The sequence below is a fragment of the Plectropomus leopardus genome, chromosome 6 (genome assembly GCF_026936395.1).
Source record: "Plectropomus leopardus strain MGB_pleo_1.0 chromosome 6, ASM2693639v1, whole genome shotgun sequence".
In the NCBI taxonomy this organism is placed as follows: Eukaryota; Metazoa; Chordata; class Actinopteri; order Perciformes; family Serranidae; genus Plectropomus; species Plectropomus leopardus.
Genome location: NC_142181.1, coordinates 12,404,053 through 12,424,137, shown reverse-complemented (window position 1 = coordinate 12,424,137; position 20,085 = coordinate 12,404,053). Strand labels below are relative to the sequence as shown.

At 39.7% G+C, this 20,085-nt stretch overlaps 2 protein-coding genes across 2 annotated transcripts in view; one reads left to right on the top strand and one right to left on the bottom strand.

The window, feature by feature from the left end:
- Window positions 1-1,014: 1,014 nt before the first annotated feature.
- Window positions 1,015-7,698, top strand: LOC121943410 (uncharacterized). Its single transcript, XM_088078273.1, has 7 exons — window positions 1,015-1,040; window positions 2,060-2,189; window positions 4,304-4,397; window positions 4,970-5,100; window positions 6,060-6,202; window positions 6,972-7,169; window positions 7,277-7,698. The coding sequence occupies exons 1-7, from the start codon at window positions 1,030-1,032 to the stop codon at window positions 7,392-7,394; spliced, it is 825 nt and encodes a 274-aa protein (XP_087934399.1). The 5' UTR covers window positions 1,015-1,029; the 3' UTR covers window positions 7,395-7,698.
- A 3,358-nt stretch (window positions 7,699-11,056) lies between these two features.
- The window catches only part of golim4a (golgi integral membrane protein 4a), a 28,499-nt gene continuing 19,470 nt past the window's right edge, over window positions 11,057-20,085 (bottom strand). Inside the window, exons 9-16 of the mRNA XM_042487239.2 lie at window positions 19,737-20,015; window positions 18,133-18,407; window positions 17,234-17,310; window positions 16,449-16,510; window positions 15,744-15,953; window positions 15,251-15,319; window positions 14,537-14,626; window positions 11,057-12,287 (exon numbers count right to left, since the gene is read on the bottom strand). Coding sequence (XP_042343173.2) covers window positions 12,132-12,287; window positions 14,537-14,626; window positions 15,251-15,319; window positions 15,744-15,953; window positions 16,449-16,510; window positions 17,234-17,310; window positions 18,133-18,407; window positions 19,737-20,015 — 1,218 coding nt within the window. The 3' untranslated portion in view covers window positions 11,057-12,131. The remainder of the gene's footprint in view (window positions 12,288-14,536; window positions 14,627-15,250; window positions 15,320-15,743; window positions 15,954-16,448; window positions 16,511-17,233; window positions 17,311-18,132; window positions 18,408-19,736; window positions 20,016-20,085) is intronic.

Genomic DNA, 20,085 nt, shown 5'->3' with positions numbered 1-20,085 from the left:
AGCTGTGCCTTATGTCTTTATTGTGTGCCACTGAAAATCTAAATCAACCTCCTCCTTCCCATGAAAACATTCAGAAAGACAGAAACAACAACACAAGGCCGTTGAGGCGTTATCTCAACATGTCCTCTGCTTAGAAAGGATATCTGAACCTACAGTGCAGTGTATAAAATGATTATTAGTAGGCTGCAACTCAGATCAGACTCAACATTTAAATACTAATGCATTAATGTATCAATAATTGATTGTGATCATTTCTTACTTTTCATAAATTCAGTTTGCACCATTTATTTAAGTAAAAGTAAGGCTTTCACAACTTTTAATGATTTGTAGATTTTCCCACCACTGCTTTCCTCATTCCCACACAACACAAGATAGTGTAGCTTGTGTAGGAGGCTGAGGTCCTCTTACATATATATATATATATATATATATATATATATATATATATATATATATATATATATATATATATATATATATATAAAACCCACTTGATAATATTAGAAAGGGTACAAATAAGGATAAAAACAAAATGCACAGAATGCATAACATAAGATGGAAAATAAAACCCATTGAGATAATATTAATCAAAAGTAAAGCTAAAAATTGAGTGTATATAATGCAGAAAATTAAGGAGAATACATTTTAAAGAAGTGCAGCAGTGCGTAAGTGCGTAGCAAAAGGCAAAATATTTACATGTAGCTCAAAGTCTATAAAATAAAACAGCAGGGATAAAACAAAATTAAGTGGAAAAAACTGCCTCGCGACAGTTTCGTCCCTATACCTGTATAATGTGATACACCTGAATACAGTTGCCAGGCAACCAGCAGCGATGTGTCGCCTACAGCCGCGAGCCCACAGTGGTGTCAGTCTCGAGCCGGAGCAGACAGGACGGTAAACTTTCTCTCGGTGAATACTAACAAACCCAACGGGCTCCATGGGTCACAGCTGCACGGTTACAGGGCCAAACCGAGCCGTTCACAATGTGTTAAAGAAGTACAGGAGAATTCACCACGAGACGATTGGGACATGTCAGAAAGGTAAGACAAAATAATTACATTGTTGGCTCGAGGGACTAGTTTTACTGAGACATTTCTGCCAAGATAGCTCATGCTGGGTTAAGCTAACTTAAACTATTTAAAATAATACAGTATTTATTCAACAATTAGCATATAGAAGTATCAGCGCTTATTAGCTGTATCAATTATAGAGGCTGCCCCCCACATACAGCGACTATTATAAGCAAATAGCACCTGCTCAGGTGTCCGCTGCTGCCATGGCACCGGGTCCTAATCTGCATTGTCAGGCCCAGTTCACCGTAACCCTAACCACTCGGCCGGTGGTCAGGGTTTCAGCACACAGCAGGGTTTACATTACGAAAAGACAGCTGCCCAAAGACCTGATAATGTCCCGGATGACCCCCTTCTCTCTCTCTGTCTCTCCATCTCAGTTCAGTTCAAAGTTGCTTTATTGGCATGACCATTGCAAAAAAATGTGTTGCCAAAGCCTAACATAAACATTATGCAATAATATATCAATAAAATATAAAAAGTAGTTAATAATATGAATAGCCTATGAGCCTATGTGATAAGTTAATTACAAATGTTAATCAGTAAGACCAAAAATAGTAGATAACAATAATATGAATATTGAGATAACTAGAAAATACAAATAGAAATTAATAAACAAATATTCTCCTGTCAGCTGTGCTGTAGAGCTGTCTTCTGGGAGGGCTAAAAGTTCTGGGACTTTATGGCCATTTTTTTTCCCCAAAATAGTCTCATTTCTTGATATTTTGCACACTTTGCAAAAACAAAACAAAAAAAAATCAGTTTCAACATTTCCGACTGCATAATCGATACAAATTCTTTTTGATCTTCATCTGCCATTTTATGGTCACTGGGTGTGTATTAAGTTAGGGTTTGTGTTTTTATGGGATGTTTGGTTTGGGTTAGACATTGGGTCAGTTGAAATACTGTCTAGTAAATTGTAGGACTCTAATTTATGTATTGATTGCATTTCTTTTTGCCACTGATTTAAGATATTGTCTCTCTCCCAGTTCTTCAGGTGTGAATACTCTCAGTGGCAGTTTTCCCAAATCCCACTCGTCTCAGTACTCTGACCTCGGGGTTACACGCACACCTCTCTCTGTGGACCAGAGTCCCGATTCTGGACTTGTATCTACACCTGTGAGTGGCACACACACACACACACACACACACGCATACACACAAAATACAGCAATTCTTCATTGCTGCTGTCCTTAAGGCATCCCCCTCCCTTCAGGTGTAGCTTTGCCTCCTCCATCTTCTTTCCTCTCCTCTGTCCTCCCATTTTCTCTTCATCCTTTCTTCTCCCAATCTTTCCATTTCAGCCTTCCTCCCTCTCTCCACTTGCTCCCTCTCTGAACTGAACCTAATATTCTCAGTCTGTTCTCTGCACTCTTGATTTTACCCTCAGGCCACTGGCCTCGCGCCTAACTTGCTATGCAGAGTGATTTTTTTTTAACCCTCCTGACTATTTGAATTAAGACAGACGAAAAATGGCTTCCTACCTAATCCTCCCTATGTTCAATGTGGAGCTCTGTACCTGTAGTAAAAATGCTTGATGTGTTCATGACTCTGTGAGGTGCATTGCTTAAAATGAAGCAAAATGGCATCTTCAGAGTTTTATTGATAGAAAGTGGATGAAAATTATGCTGATTTGGGATCTTTTTTTATTTTTATTGTTTGTGTCCATAATGCATGCTTCTGTTATAGAACTAAACCTTAAATGATACTTTTTCTTTTCATTTATATATTTAGACATTAGTTTTTCATCTTGTACATGGGTATAAATATACATGTATAGTAGAATGACTTATCCACATTTTCTATTCTAATTATTCTCCACACATTATGATCTCATGTGTGAATTTGGCTGTGATTTATTTAACCACCTTGCCAACATCTGGATTTGTGGCTGGAGGCTGCATCAGTCTGCCAAGTTTGCATTTAATTCTGTGCAAATTTTTATCCACTGCACTTTTCATGTGATGTGAGCAGGAGACCTGGGCCTGTTTTGTGAGTGTCCAGTCAATGAGGAGCGGTGGTCAAGTGGAGCGGGGTCACTCTTCTGTCTAGAGTAACAGAGGAAGGTGTTAGGTTACGTAGACAGTAAGGGTGAACAAGATGAGTGTAAGGGGGTTGAAAAGGTCATGTCAGGAGAAGAGTTTAGTCCAGCACTGCATCCTGCTGGTTTAACAAAGACAGTGAACCTGCATGTTACATTAGCAATTTCATTAATAAGCAACTAAGTCTCTAAAACTGTGGTTCTCGAACTTTTTACACCACATGCGAAATCAGAAATAAAAGACTCTAGAACTACCACTATTATGAGTGACTGTGTAGGTCTACCCTATTCAGCTACAGACATTTTGTGCAAGAAGCAGGTTTATAAGAAGATAATATATTAGTAATATTATTATTATAGTAATAGTATTATGTGTTTAATTAATTTATTTCTTTAAAAATATTTCTGAGATTCCTCCAAGTTCCACTAGGGGGAGCTTGTGTGACAACAATCGTACCATAGTTATTGCAAACCAGTGCTCTAAATTGTTCTCCATTTCGAGGTAGGAAACTGTTTAACATATTGAATCGGTGGGGAAAAAAAAACAGCTAGCACAGATTAGGGCCAATGGTGCGTGACACAGACACTCACAGTCAGTCTGACGATTATGGACGGCTGACAATCGGCTTGGTGTGTCAGGGTCAAAACAGCAAAAACATTAGCATAAGGATGAGAAAGAGACATGGGGTATGAAGTAAAGATGAGAACGGAGGAGGCTGTCATCATCAGATGATAAAACATTAGTGGTTCTTGTCAAGCATCAGCCTATCAGAAGGAGTTTGAATAATACCTGAATGCTTTTACCTTGTTAACACATGTAGCAGTATTGCTTAATGGTCTTAAAAACGACCCATTGACTTTGGCTACATATTAACTGCACTCTGAGAAAATACAGTTTATATAGCACTAATGGGACATTATGGTAGATTAATCTTTAGTGTATCTCCTGCTCTGTCTTCAGCATTATACTGAATCATCTAAAAGACTGCTTGTTATCCATACTCACTACATATGTGTTATGCATGATACTCTAACCTTCAGTGATTAGATTTGAATGAAACTGGGCAAATTAATGCACCATTTCACAAATGTACCACCATAGTTATAAATCAACAGAAATTGTTGCTGGTTGACCAAGCCAGTGTTCACATTGTTCATCCTGCTCTCTTCTGCTTTTTGTGTTTTTTTTTAGCTTCCTTCAAGTCGGTTCCGGTTTGTGTCGTGGCATTGTCTGGAGCAGTGTGATGTCACAGGTGACCAGCTGACCTGCCCCAGGGTCAGGGAAGGTCTGGATCGCCCTGAGAAAATCACCACTGTGTCTTTTGAACTTTGATAGTCCAAAATTAACACAGCCACAGAAGCAGTGCTTCTTTCTGCTATTTGTGTTTGCTGCAGTAACTAAGTGAAACAGAAGGAAGGAAATGTAATATAAGAACTTCCTGTGACATGAAAGAACAGTTTTCTAACTTAAACACTGCTGCACTGTGCTGTTTTTGAAAGTCTTTCTTTACAAATTTAGTTTGTTTTTTTGGGAGTAAAAGTTAGTGTGAAAGTGGAGTGAAAGGGAGGTCAAAGGAGTGACCTGCATTACTTAAGCTGACTTTCAAATGAACTCTTACACAGACAACTTTTTTGAATGATTTAAGTATTAGAAATAATGCAAACAATTGTATCTCTTTAATTTTTGCATTTCTATTTTGTTTTATGTAAGTTTCATTTAATTTAGTATATGAAGAGATGCATACTGTAACAAAATTTCCAAACTGATAACAGACTAGGTATGCGTCACTAAATTGATTATAATGACTTGATGACGTGACATTTTATTTGACTTTTTTTGGCAATGTCATTATAAAAGGGCCAACAGAGGAGGAGCTGTTTCATAGAGAGGGGGATGCTATCTGCTTGGAGCGAGGGAGGAGGAGAAGGAGAGAAGACGAAGGACAAAGATGGGAGGAGAGGTTGCAAGAGAATTGGGAAAACTGTCTGGTAAGGCAGCAAGCATTGTGCATGTATTTATTTATTAATAATGTATGCATGACATACAGTAGAGGAGAGGGAGGGAGAAGGTGAAGGAGCTAAAAAGAAGATAAAGAGTGTGACTGTTATGGCTCAGAAATGTTATGGCTTGAGTGCTAAAGAATGCCACAAAAACAGCAAGAGTAACATAAAAGTTGCTGTTTTTGAGGTCCAAAACCAGGCATTGTTAAATCCCAGGTAACTGGTCAAAACAGCGAAACTGAGAATCAACAATCAGTGTATCATTCAGACAGTCAGGGAGAAAGAAAGAAAGAAAGGGCTGGGAAGAGCAAAAGCAAGGAATGGGAGGAAATTGGCTGCTACACTGCCAGGCTAATTAGGGGAATTGGGAGCAGGTGAGTGTGTGGGAGCTGAAGGCCAGCTGATGGAGACAGCAGGAGGGAGTGGCTGGATCAGGGGGGTACACAACAAAGCAAGATAGAAAAGATTGGAAAATATAGCAAAAAAAGTAGCAAGGATTTGGGAGCTACAGGCTGCTGCATCTGCATTCGTAGTGCACCTACCCCAGAATAATGGGAAAGTTTTTAAATTGAGCATGCATTGAAATAAATTTTTGGAGCTGGCAGAGACAGAGAGATAAAGCCACTCTTACAATAATCATAATAATAATGATGATAATAATAATAAGAAGAAGAAGAACTGTTATTATTATTATTATTATTAATAATAATAATAATAATATAATTTTATTTATATAGTACATTAAAAAACAGAGTTTACAAAGTGCTTTGACAAACAAAGCAAAGCAGAAGCCAAAAAGTCCTACTGAACACAAGTTGGAGGGTGGAGGAATAAAACCACAAATAAATGAAATAAAATAGATAAAACATAAATAAAAATGGTAAAATAGATTTTTAAAAAAAATGAAAAAGACGAAATACAAAATGTCACTTCCTGTCTCTCCTCAGGAGTTAAATTTGTCCTACCAGGATCTTGGTGACCCCTTCCAGCAAGAGAATTTCCTCCGGATCCTCCGCCGGTTGATCCGTGTGGAGAAACTACAGCTGGTTGACAACTCCCTCACCAACCTGAGTTCTGTATGTCTGCCAAGGTATGAACCACATTACCCAGACTGCACCACAACTTCCTCACATGGAGAGCAAGCTACAGTTCAGATAAACTATCTTGTTAAACACCACTGCTGTAGCGGGATGTGACAGCTGTTTCTTCTGACAAGGCTGCTTATCTGGTATTTGGTTTATGATGGTATGTTTTTTTTTTTGTGTGTTCTTTGCTTTTGCAATGTCCTACTTGTATCTAACTTCCATGTAAACATGGAGATTGTCAGACTATTAGGGCTATAACTATAAATTTAATATTTTACCAATTATTTGACCACCATTTCTCTTCCTTTAAAGTTGCTGGTTATAATATTTAGAGCACATCTATGATGAGTCTGATTCAAATTGTCTGCATACAGATATTACTATATTAATGCTCTTAATGTTGTACAGAGACAGCATGATAGCGTAAATAAGAAAAACGTAAGGTCCACCCATGCCTCCTGGGTGATGGTTTCCCCTTTTTGTTCACTAAAAACAGAGCAAAGTTTTCATTTGTGCCATGAGCCATTACATTTTTAAACAGGTAATACACCAGCACATTATCCCATGTGCACTTTGACCACTCTGTCCGGGTCTCAAAAGATGTCCAGCTGTCTGTTCTGTCCCCCTCACCCTTGTATGTGTATTGGCATATCATCGAATATGTCTGTTATGTCTGCGTATGTTAATTGATGATTATTGTGTGTCCACTGGTGACTTTCATGTATTTTTTTCACACCACTAACCACAAAGCCCCATTTTTCTTTCTTGAGGCAGGTGCAGAATGCTAAACCTGCACCGTAACCACCTGGTGTGTCTGCGTCAGCTGCCAAAGCTCCCAGCAGTGGAGCACCTTTGTCTGTCTGAGAATGCCATCAGCTCCCTGGGGGGACTGGGAGCTCTGGGGAACAGCCCGCTCCGCTCTCTCAACCTGACCCGCAACCCAGTGACCTTCACTCAGGACTATCGTGCACGGTGAGGACATAAAGATGTGTAAGGGACAGAGGGCACAGAAGGAGAAGAGTAAAAGATTCTTGTTTTCCTCTGTCATCTTTTGTCATTCTGCTTTTGTCTTTGTGCAGCGTTTTCCTCTGTTTGCCAAAGCTAGAGATCCTGGATGGAATCCCCAAGCTGCCAGAAGACTCTCTGCCCATCCAACTACAGTTCCCAGAAACCACCAGGATGTGCAACATTTTATGACTTTCTCTTCATGGATAGATGTGTATGGAGTCAGTTCTTGAAGCTGTTGCCTTGTTATGTTGAACAGGAGGTTTCATAGAGCTGCTGAATTTATTTACATACATCATGTCACAGCAGTTGCCGAAAAACACTGACAATGCCGTCACGGGAAATGTAATGCTGATTTGCTCCAAGGCCATATGAAATACTTTTTATATGAAGTACAAATTATATATCATTCACCTTGTTGTTATCTTTTTAAGTAACTTTTTAATATATCCAACTTTTTTAAAATAATAAACAGACAATACAATGAAGTCTTTCAGCTTTGCTCTGCATCTGTTTGTGTTCAGTTTTTAACTGAATATTTTGCAGTACAGAGATTGAATGGTTCTGACGAACTCTGGCTTGGATGGAGGGAAAGAGGGGGAAGGATAATCAGATTGCTTCATGACTCATCTCCACCAGCTCGACATCTCCCAGGACTTCACTGAGTCAACATATTCAAATTTCTCTATCTGCTATCGATTGCACCTGCATACATAGAAGACCTAAACAGAAACACAATCCACACAGCAAGCTAAAAATGCAGATGATTTGATGGATTCTTGAAAGTTGAATTTGCAGCTGTGTCGTTAGTCAGACATCTGCATTATATGAGAAGAGAAACAGGACATCCACTTTCGAGGCTTATCAAACATTTAGTGTCCAGCCTGCCCAGGACAATTGCCTCTAGTGTCCTCTGACTGACTGGGTAATGACCCGTGAGCCTCATGCAGCAGGTCAAACACACACACACACACACACACACACACACACACACACACACACACACACACACACACACACACACACACACACACACACACACACACACACACAATGTATGTATACAAAGAGTAATCCCTGATAGCTTGCACTCACATCTGCAGGATTTAATACCCACTAAAAGTATTTCTAGTCTTGGTCCTGTAAAGTGCGTCGGATAAAAGAAGAAAGCAAATGGCGTCATACATGCTGTTAAGCATAAAGCAGTGTTACTGGGGTTACACACATTATCCCCTCCTGTCGGCTGGAGTACATTGCAGCAGTGTATTCTTGAATAACGGTTTCATATTCAGCTTACAACCTGAAACATAAACACATTTTGTCATCTGATACTGCAGAACACAAGCATGAATACTGCCACACATGTCCTCAAGCAAGCACCCAAGCACATACACATCTCAAGTATGATCCTAAGCGCATACACAAACACACACACACACACAGCGCTCGCTTTCTTTTCCCTCACAGTAATGCGGAGAAACACAATTTAAGCAGCTGATATCTCTCTAACAAGCATACAGGCAGACACAAACTGCCAGTTACATGCCTCATTGGGATTCGTTTAAGTGTGGAAGATTGTTTGTGCAATTGCGTGTTGCGTGTGTGTGGAGATAGAGATAGAAGTTAGTGTGCGGCTGATAAATGAGAGATCATTACAGCTGCAGAGAGACAGTATAATGAGCTCTCTGGATCCTCATGTATTGCCAGGTCAGAAAGAGAAATTGGTGACTTCTACTGAAGGCTTCAAGATGAAGTCAATTATCTTTACGGCCCCATTTTGACGCTATGATCTCCTCCAATATGGCAGTAAAATAAGAGAGGAGTTGATATTCCAAAAATCGTGGGTGGAAGAAAAAAAATCTTTTCATCGCTTGGAGCTTCAGCTTTCAAGTAAATCTTGCACTGGTGTTAAATGGAAGATTTGAGAATTGGTGGCAGGAGTCGTGTGGGCATGCGTCTCAAGATAGACTCCGGCTCTAGGCATCGACACGTTAAAATTATTCATGCCTGGTAATACACCCATGAAATGATGACAGAGAGAGAGTGAGAATGTGAGGAATGTGGAGGAGTGATCATCTCTGCCATATCTTGTCACTGTAAAAATGTGTGTGAGTGCATGTGTGTTCCTTGTGGCCTGCTATTAGCACAGTAATGAGGCACCTGTTACTCTCCAACTCCTCCGGCATCCCACAATCCCCCTGGGGAGATCAACAATCTCACAACAGCAGAGGGATGATGACAGGAAGAAAAAAAGGCAAGGGGAGAGAGAAATAGAGAAGACACAGTGAGAGGTAGAGAGGGAGGAAATGGAGAGAAAGCACAGGGACAATGTCAGGAAGTGAGAGGCAGAGCAGAAATAGAGACTGAGAGGAGGAGGGATGATTTGATAGAGACTGTGTGCCAGGGACAAATGTTCATTAAAGGTAATTGCCTCTCTCAGTCAACCCCCTCTCCTTTGATTTTCATTTCATCCTGATTTTTCACTTCATTTCCCATGTGAGCGAGTTCATGCACAATCTTCTCACCTCAATGTTTTAAACCACAGAGGGTAAAGAACAGAAGCTCTGTCCCTTCTAGTCTTCCCTGAATCTCCACACACACATTTGCTGTTCCTATGGACCTGCTATCATTACAGGGGGGATTTAGACTTGGGAACATTTGTGTCTTGCAGTGCAAGATGTGAACAGTAGTTTTTTTTTTTGAATAATGGGGGGGTGAGGGGGAGGATGAAAAGAGGGCCTAAAAGGAAAAGAGGAGTTCTGGGTAGACGGGTTATGAGAACTGAGACAAACAGGGAAGAAGGGGTTAGACACTCCTATATACGTCACAGCAGGTGATTGAATCGATGAGGCACAGGTGGTTAACTTGACGAGGTGCAGGTGATTTAAATCAGTAGGAGAGAGAAGCTTGGTCTTGTTCCTGAACTTCAGTTATAGTAACTACAATTAGTTGGGGAGATTGTAAAAATCTGAGGACCCTCCAGGTAATCAGGCTGCTCAAAGTAGAGTAAATATTTATGGTTAGCACCATGAATTCCTCCTGAAAACTCAGCAGTTTGACATGCCACCAGTAATACATACAAGAGTATGGAGATATAAGGGGGCTAAAAGTGTTAAAATTTCAAAAGACAAAATTAAAAATGAAAAGCTAAAATTTGAAAATGAAAGCTGACGTATTTATTTTATTTTTTATTTTTGGACATATTTGCATATTATTACAATTTCTAATAAATTAATTTATATCTTCTGTTTTATGTCTAGTTTTAATTTTAAGTTTGCTTTAATTAATTTTTTTAGTTCAATTTTTTAAGGTGTTAAGGCCTGCATTTTCATTAGCAACAATTCTGCCAAATATGTTTAATCAACAAATTTATCATTTTACCTTTAAAATGTCAAAAAAATACATAAAACTGACCATTAGAATTTAATAAAGTGTAGAGTGACATTTTTGAATAGCTTGTGAAAGACAAAAAAACAAAACAAAAATAAATTATCCTGACATTATAGACCTGGAACCAGAGTGTGTTTGGTAGAAATTCAATCAGAAAAAAATCTTGCCAATTAATTTTCTGTTGATCCACAATTTGATTAATCAGCTTGATCATTCCAGATCCTCACGGTTTTTCCCCCCATAGGTAGAATGGAAAGGTAAAAATAGAAGAAGAAAGCAGAAGCTTTCTCTACTTGCTACTCCACCATTCGTAAAGACTAAATGTCCGCTAACACAGTGACCTCAAGGTTGGAGTTACCACTATTGTTGTTTGCCATTTGTTTTGCTGGAGGCTTAGTTTGCTGTTATTTTTAAATTATATCTTCAAAAAGGTGAACATACAGAATCAGCCAATACAGTCACAATTACCTGAAATCCTCTGACCTCTTTATTCCACACACACCAATCAGGTGGCAGCCTTGGTGCAATACAATAACAAGCCCATTTCTTGTATCAAATATAACAGGTGGAAAAATGTACAAATTGTCAGCATTTGTTTTACTATACATTCTACAGTAAATTAAAGATTTTGCACTCGGTTTGTGAATTGAATTCACACCAGCAGTTGACATGAAACAGCCCTCCATTTAAGGCATATGCTGAAGCAATATGCCAGAGGCTGAGCACTAACTGGCATACTCTTATCTCTCCTGTCCTATTGAAATGATTTACCAAATGGAAAATGACTAAGACCTTGAAGGATGGAAAGGCACATGTCAGTGTGACATTTTCAGCATAGAACGGCTTCACCAGAAATGTCTTTTTGACTGGCACCGGCAAAAAATATCCAGTGAAAATACTGCGCATCAACCACTATGACACAGTACACACTACACAAAGTAGTTCCGTCAGGAGAAAAAAAAGAAATGTTGCACCTTTTCTTTTTAAGATTGTCAGAGTTGTTACAATCAACAATAAATAACAGAAAATGACTTGATCAATTGGAATGCAAGATGCTGATTAAAATTTGAGCTCTACAAAGAGTAAAACAGTTTGCATAAAACATACATATAAAGGCCTGAACATGAGGACATCAGAATAACATAATTTAACTTTGCTTTCTTTACAAATATTCAAAGACAGCACATGATAGAAATACATTCTCTGCCTGTCTGCTGTTAAGAAACAGAAACAGGCAGGCAATCAGGCAGACGTGCGAGGAGACAGAAAAGCAAATGAAATAAAAAACAAAACAAAACAGTATACATCCCATTTCCGCCCTATATATTCTGTCCATTTCCACAGTGTAAGCTGCTCAGTTCCATCCCCACAGTGTTTGGAAAAACATCCCATCTTCCAGGCTTGATATCCCAATTTTCCTAACTGGACTTCTAAATGGATGGCTGGTTTTATTCCTTTGGGAGACAAGGGAATGAAAGATCCAATAGGCTTTATGGGCAGCCAAAAAGGCACTGCAACTGGTCAAAGTTTGCGTCCGTCCTACATCTCTGCCCTCCGATTGGTTCCCTTGTCTCGACCACCCATGTCCTCCTCTACTTCCTCTTCTTCCTCCTCGTAATTCTCCTCCTCGTTGTTCTCTCCCTCTTTTCTGTGATCCCCCTCCTTTCTTGGTCCCTCCTGGTGTTTTACTTCATCCTGGAGAAAATCACAAGCACATGACCATTAAATGGCCAACATAAGCAGTACTGTGAGATCCATATTTGGATTATTTTCCACTAAAGTTGCTAATTCCATACATTTACAGGTTAAGACATAATTTAACTTATATAGTTATAATTTAATTATATTAATTGACTTTATGTTTACCTCTAAGTTCACACTATTTTTACATCATTTACTTTCTAAACCATTTGACAATTTATCAATAGAGGCAACCATGTAAGTACACAAATTAACCTTTCTATTTAATTGCGAAAAAAAAAGTCCAAAGCTCCATCCCCATAGATCTATGTTAGTCTGCTGGAAATTTCTTGGACCCAGAAATGTTGTTTCCTATAAAGTTTTATGATTGAAATGTCATCTATAGGCTTAGTGGATGAAATTCAACTCCATTGCTAGGAGTTGCATGTTGGGCAATTTTGGTAATTAGCATAATAAGCTAATTAGTTTGTGAAACACAGAAATAGCTATAATTTTGATTAAAATACAAATGTCCAGTCTCCTGTCGCGATTTGGTCTTTCGTGTCAAGGTTTCTTTGTGTGCCTTAAGAGACCAACTAATTATGCTACTGAGAAAAGGCTGCATGATTTAGTTGTAGCAAAAGATGCATTTCTGGCCATGAAAACATAAATTTAATCTGGTAGATCACCTTTCTAATTTAACTTAAGGTCAAAATATAGCTATTTCCCTATTTTGACACTTTTTTTAAAAAAATAATTCATGGGAATTATGCTAATAAGGAAAGCTTTCATGACTGCACCATGGTAAAAGGTGGATTTCTGGACATCACATACATGGACTTTGACTCTTAGATCAACTTTCTAAATTACTCAGAGGCAAAATGACTGCCATTTCTGTTTTTTTGGTAATTATTTATTAGCTATTTTGCTAATTATAAAATTGCCCAACATGCAACTTTTAGCAACCAAGTTAAATTTCACCCACTAGGGCTATTGATGGCATTTGACTCATTTAAGTTTCTAGGTTTAGTTGATCATACAGGGGTTTCCAGTCTAATCTCCTGCTAATCTGTCTACACGATCGTAACACAAAGGATTTTAGTTCTAATGTAAATAAATGGAGGCAGTGAGACAGAAACACCTGTGCTGGACCAACTGTGCAGCAGCGGATGAATGAAGCTGAATGAAGTGAAAGCTCCACTGAGCTCAAATTACAGAGAAACACAAGTACGTTCACTCACTGGGTGACCGACAGAGTATGAAACACAAGTCAGTTAAAGAAGCGAGGGAACTGGGGACTGAACAGTTACACAGGACAGTGTTCCTGGCAAAAAACGAGGGATTATAAATTAATTAATGTCACTCTCTGAGGAGGTCATGAGTCAGGGTTAGTTGTGTAACAAGATGTAGTCGGGAATCAAATGATTTGCTCAAGGACACTTCAGAAAGCCGGATTACAGGTTATCATAAAGTTTGTACATGACTCAACTCTGGATCCCTTCTTAAAATTAACTCTTAGAAAATATCAAGAGCAGCCCAGGATACCTTTCCCATTTTACAACAGTGTTGTGAACATGTCAATATAGTAAATTAACTTTTATTTTAAACTTATAAATGTGTGAGCTTCTCAATTCAGACAGATTTCCTCTCAGGACAAACAGAATAAACTAAGCCCAGGTGGTGACCTGACACTCTACAGACTGGACACCTGATCTCCCAAATTTAACGGACGTGCACAGCAAGGCTCAAGTTACAGGAACAAACCACATGCATGTACACACATCTACATCACTGTTTAGCAATACAGCTAGCACGTCACTGTTGTAAATATTACTTTGTGGATGTGATACAAAAAAATGTTAATGTGCACGACAGGTGCTTTCAGCTTTAACTGTTTCAGGGTGTGATATTGCTCAGGACGGGAACCAATGCAAGAATGGATATTGTTTAAGATGCAGCCTTGTAAAGGCTATTAGAGATTGGATACAAGAAAACTGACTATAGTGGAAAATCCTTAACTTCTCTTTTCAAACATTATGTAAATATGTTGTATAGGTGATGTCAGTGTGGTTGGTGCCAGGAGATGCATCATGCATTTCTTATGATACACAGGCACCACCTGAACACCTTGAAGGTAAATGTTCAATAAGCTTTTCAAAAAGCCATTACTAGTTTGGATTAAGGGGAAAAAAATAGATGAGTTATTAGGGGTTTAATCATTGCTAAGACAGGGAGTTTAACATATTTGGATTCCTCTGACTCACCTGATCGACATTCTCCTCGTTATATGGATCCTCTCCTTCCTCCTCCACCTCGTCTTCTCTCTTCTGACCACCAGCTATGTCCTCCTGTGCCTTCAGGACACCAACAACAATACAGAAGAGTTACACACACACGCGATTGGTGTATCATTATGGTACGCAATGTAGTGTTATCAGACAATTAAAATTAATGCTTTTGAAAACTATTTTGCCATGGTAAGGGTAAGTATAAAGTAAAACCGGTATTATGTTCTGTGGTAGGTTAGAAGATTTTTCACATCAGTAATGTGGAATTTCATGCAGAAGAGCTTGACTCATTTTGACAAAATAAAGAAATTAAAAGACGGATAAATGGAACTGATAAAACATTTGTGGCAATTAAGACCTCACAATTTCAAATCCAGGACTATTTCATGAATTTTATGGCCCTAATAATTACATAAATGAATTTAAGGCATTTTAAAACTTTTAGGGACCTGGAGACACCCTGAGTTATTACGTTTTCCTGTGTCAGTCTGATACTATATATTAAAGTAAGTTTGAGAGTGAAACAGCCATTCCCTTTTTGCTCCTTCACATCTTTTGTATTTCTGTACTGTATTCAATATATACAGTATTCCACTGCTGACCTCTTGACCAGGTCACCCTTGTGAAAGAGATCCTATCTCAATGGGTTTTTATCTGGTTAAATAAAGGTTATATATGAGGGTTACATACCTCGTCCTCTACTTCCTCCTGGTACTGGTCATCCAGCGTGTCTTCCTGTTGATCTGGGTTTCCAGCCATCTAAACACACACACACACACACACACACACACACACACACACACACACACACACACACACACACACACACACACACACACACACACACACACACACACACTAGTTATACCACCACAAAAAAGACACTTTCTTGCCTAGATCTTGTGGATTTTTTCTTTCCCCTGATGTCTCTGGTTCTCAAACTCTCACTGTCAGTTTCACAGAACCACCCTGAGCAGTGTTTATGTGTGAGGCTGTGAATGCCTCTCTCTCCCATTTTCAACATGTATCCATCCCAGCCTCTAGTCCTCTTCTTATGTCGGCACTGAGTTTGTTCCTCCTGCTGCAACCTCTGCAGTGTGTTCTTTTGATGCTGAATATAGTTTATGTGTTTATGTTTATGTATTTGACCCTTGCCTTGCTTCTGCTCTGGTCTCTTACTCACCACCAGTTCTTCCTCCACAGCAGGTCGTTGGGGTCCCGGGTGTGTGTCTTTGTGCTGGGCTGGTGCTGCTGGCCCCTCTTCCTCCTCTACCACCTCCTCCTCCTCTTCTGCGACCCTGTGCTGCGGTCTCTCGTCCTCCGCCTCTTCAAACTCGTCCTCTCCCTGGTTGTTAGGGTCGTCCTCGGGGTCCAGCTCACTTACTACAGCACCCTACAAAAGACGAGATAACAGTTAAATAACACAGAATTCAGGGAAGCAAGAAAGAGATACAATAAGAATGGCAATAGTGGCTTCATATTTGCACAAGATATATGGTGCATTAATATTAGAACAATGGCAAAAGATATGTTAAAATGCATGCTATAAGCCTGTCGTGTAGAGGATTTATAACTGAAAATTTTTGGCAGATGAAACTGATTGTAGCAGTCAGTGTACTCTAATGTTGTATTAATTGCCTTGTTGGTATGCCAAAGCTTTAACAGATCACTTGGCTGACTGACAGGTGAAAGATGGATGGAGGGGAGATGAGCATGCCAGCAGAAGACAGTGGGCAGGGAGGATGAAAGAATCGATTTGTGGATGGATGGCTGAATGGATGTATGACACATGATACACTGGTGTGAATGTTAAGTGACTAAATGAGCTAAGAGGATAGACAGACGATGCGTTAACAGATGGGAGCGAGTGGGATGGATAGACAGTCACCTGCTGATGTGTAGGCACTCTGTGATCCACGTCTTGATTCTCCTCCTCATCATGTAACATGTCTGTTAAGACACAAAAAGACACATCACCTAAATATGAACCTACTGCTACTGTGAACTCTTATAATACCACCACACAGTGAAAAAAAGCTATTTTGTTTACATGATGTAATGAGAAACATCATACATACCGCTTTCCCACAAAAGTTCTTCAGACCTGCGTAAACCCACTAAATACTGTATTCCCACTGCCAGTAAACACCGCCCGAGTCTGCCTTTATGTCAGCTGTTGTGTGTGTGTGTGTTGGCTGTTTGGTTGGTGTGTCAGTGCGACGTCGCACGGACAGGCAGGAGGACAGGTAAACAGTAGACAGCAGCAGGAACAGAAGTCTTTCAAAACTTTCCATTGGTTTCTTCTATTTCTATATCCCTTACTTATTCAGTCTCTCAGTATTTTAGTGGTGATAAAAACCCGTGTCTATTGCAGAATCATTTGACCCGGGTGTGAATGTCGATCATATGCATTCCCATTGCATTAAAAAGCCAGACGTTAGCGGGTGTTAACAGGTTTTTTGTGCAGTAGGAATGAGGCTTAAGAGGTTTTAAATAGATTTTTTGATATGGATTTGCTGTTTTAAAACACAGACTTCTATGACTTTAATTCTTCAAGAATTTCTTTCATAACACGGCGTGAGCTATTGATAGACAAACAATCCATTTGTGAGTGAAGTATTCCTCTAAATAATCTAAATACCAGGATTTATACTGGTAATCTTCCTGTCTCACCTTCTTCATCGTCTGTGTGTCGGTCCTCTTCTCCTTGAACAATATCATTGTCCATATTCTCATATTCGGTCCTCTTCCTAATGACAGCAATGACAGTACAGGGTGGTCAGAAGAGCACAGACAATATGAGCCACATCATAACCGAGCTATTACTGTCAACAAATATGTGTGTGTGCTAAAGTGTGTTTAAATGTACAGCTTGTTATAAAGCAGTTTTTGGACAGCAGCTGTCTTTTGAGCTATGAATGCATATTAGGCTGTATACAATATTATATATCGTTTGCGCATACTAAGAGCCATAGAGATTTCCCCTTTGTCATTGTACAAATTTAAATGTTTCTTCATGGATTATGGATGTTTGTGTTGCTGCCAGGATCAGAGAATAATTAGTTTGCTGAAAGGAAAACATCACAGTAACAATACTACTGCCAGTTTACAGGAGGGAGATATTTTTTTTGCTCCGGTTAATCAATGCAAGGCTCATCTCAGTAATAGTTCCTTTTTCTTTAGAAAAAGATAATTATGAAAATGGCTGACAGCCAAGGTTGACTGAGCTGCTGACTCTTCATGCAGCTTTTGAGCGGATGAAGATAAAGATAAAATGCACTATGTTTAGGTCAGGTCATTTCACTTTCTTCTTATCAAAGTAATACTTGAAAGGCAGTGAGAAATTACATCAAAATTTACAAGATTTTTAAATGATTTGCATGGGACAAATTAAATTGCATTTACCTCCTTTGAACTAGCATAGCAACAGAAATCTCAGAGGTGGATATCCGAAAACCTGGACACATAAATCTAAAACTATTTGCATTTATAGATCCTTCTGAGTCTGTTGTAATATGGGCAAACTCCTGCGCCTGAGTTTAACTAATTCCAGCTTTAATTTGCAATCTGACCTTTGGTGCTCCTCTCTGAGCAGCTGCTCCCGTTTGTCGGCCTCCCTGTGCTGCTGCTGCTCCCTCTCCTGCTCCTGCTTCATCCGCAGCTCCCTCTCCTTCAGCACCTTGTCTCTCTGGGCCTGCAGGGCCTCCTGTCGCATCTGGATCTGCCTGCGCTCCTCGGCCCTCTGAGCCTCCAGCCGCTGCTGCTCCTGCTGCTGCTCGTAAGCCGACTTCACACGTTCCACTTGGTTGTGTGCCTCGTGCTGCAGCTGGGCGTCCTGATGGGGATCCTTTTGAGAAGACAAACAGATGCAAAAGGACGGACATGGAGAGCGGGGGAAAAAATGAAGTGAATCAAACACACAGAAATGCTGCTAATTTGAGACATAAATGTGGAGGTAAGGTATGACTTGTCCTTTGGGAAAAACTAATAGATAAAAATGATGTTAAACAATGAGCACAACACATTATGCGCACGCTGTCATTAATCACAGAAGCAATCAGTGAGGAAAGGTTGTAATTTGTACCAGCTCCTCTGGGATTTAAAATAAATGATTAGGATTTCAGTTTGAGCAGTAGCTGTGTCTCTGATATAGCAACGACACATGTGACTGATTTATGATTACGTTGTTTGTTATTTCGCCCAATTAAGCTGTAAAAAATAAACACACCATATTTATACAAGTCCCTCTAAACTAGCAATACTCAACTAAGATACAGTAAAATTGAAGCCAGTTAGAGGCCTGTTTTAACCTTATTTAGATGACTCTGTGTCCTAACTGGATGTGAAACCAGCGAGCGTCAGTGACTAAATTTGTTTGATGACATTCTTCCCGATTGGACAGCACTAACCGCAATGCAGCGCGACCAGCACGCTGTTTTGACCTGTTTTGAGCAGCAAGGGACAGCTTTTTTACAATGAGGTCATCTGTACCATATTCCTCCATTAATCTGAATCAACTTCAACCTTTAGTCATTATTTACATGGAGGAGTAAATCAGTTCTTTCAGGAAGGGAACCATAGTCTTTTAAATCATGTTCAATACAGGAATGGCCTCTTACAACAGTATTTGTAATACAGCTGGAGTCATGACGTGTAACAGCCAACTGACTAATGGTGTGAACTCTAAACTAACAAAAAAAAAAAAAAAAAGAAGACAGTAACCAACATAAATCACCATGTTCTGAAATGACACATTATAAACACTGACAAAGAGTGATTTTTGTGTTTTGGATCATAAAACAACAAACTTAACTAGAAATGACTCAGTACAGCACTACGCACGTTGGTAATGTGGGTGTCACTACAATAAACTGGCATCTGACTGGGAGCTGAATGTTTCAGTAAATATTGTGTGGCATGCTAGCAAGCTAGTTTGTATTACAAAGTGGAGACGGTGGTATTTTATGGTGTGGAAGCTACAACAATGATTTCCTCACCCATATTTTACAGTGGTTATGTCTCTGAGTGCACAGCTGATAGGTAGGTGATTTGTTTACACGGTGTGACGGCTTTCCATTTTGACCGATGCAGTGTGGATGTGTTATAACGCGATGTTTGTGCAGTTGTCGCATCTGGTTAGGACACGCTGTAAGGCAGTAGTCTAAACAGTTCTGACCGGTTCTGGCTGGTGTTTTTGTTGCTCCAGGGCGTTCTCATCCGGCTGTTCCTGGTCTGGCTCCACCTCTTCTTCCTGCTGCTCTTCCTGTTGTTGGTCCGGGTCCTCCTCCAGCTTTTGAGGCTGTCCTGCTTGAGCCATCTCCTCCTCTGCCAGCTCCCTCCTCCTCTCAGCCTCGCCCTCTCCATCCTCCTCTTTGTCTGACAATGGGTGTTGAGATACGATGGGGTGGGACTGGGGCTCTGGGTGAGCATGCGTCTCCTCTCCTTGATGGTCCAACTAAGGACAAAGCAACAAGAGAAATAATTAGATTTGTGCATTTTTATATGTACAGTTTGCATTTTGTCTT

What these genes read in the sequence shown, in the direction of transcription:
- LOC121943410 (XM_088078273.1), top strand. An exon ending in CTGGACTTGTATCTACACCT is followed by an intron (nt 2,190 to 4,303) that starts GTGAGTGGCACA and finishes GTTTTTTTTTAG; the next exon opens with CTTCCTTCAAGTCGGTTCCG. An exon ending in AGAATTGGGAAAACTGTCTG is followed by an intron (nt 5,101 to 6,059) that starts GTAAGGCAGCAA and finishes GTCTCTCCTCAG; the next exon opens with GAGTTAAATTTGTCCTACCA.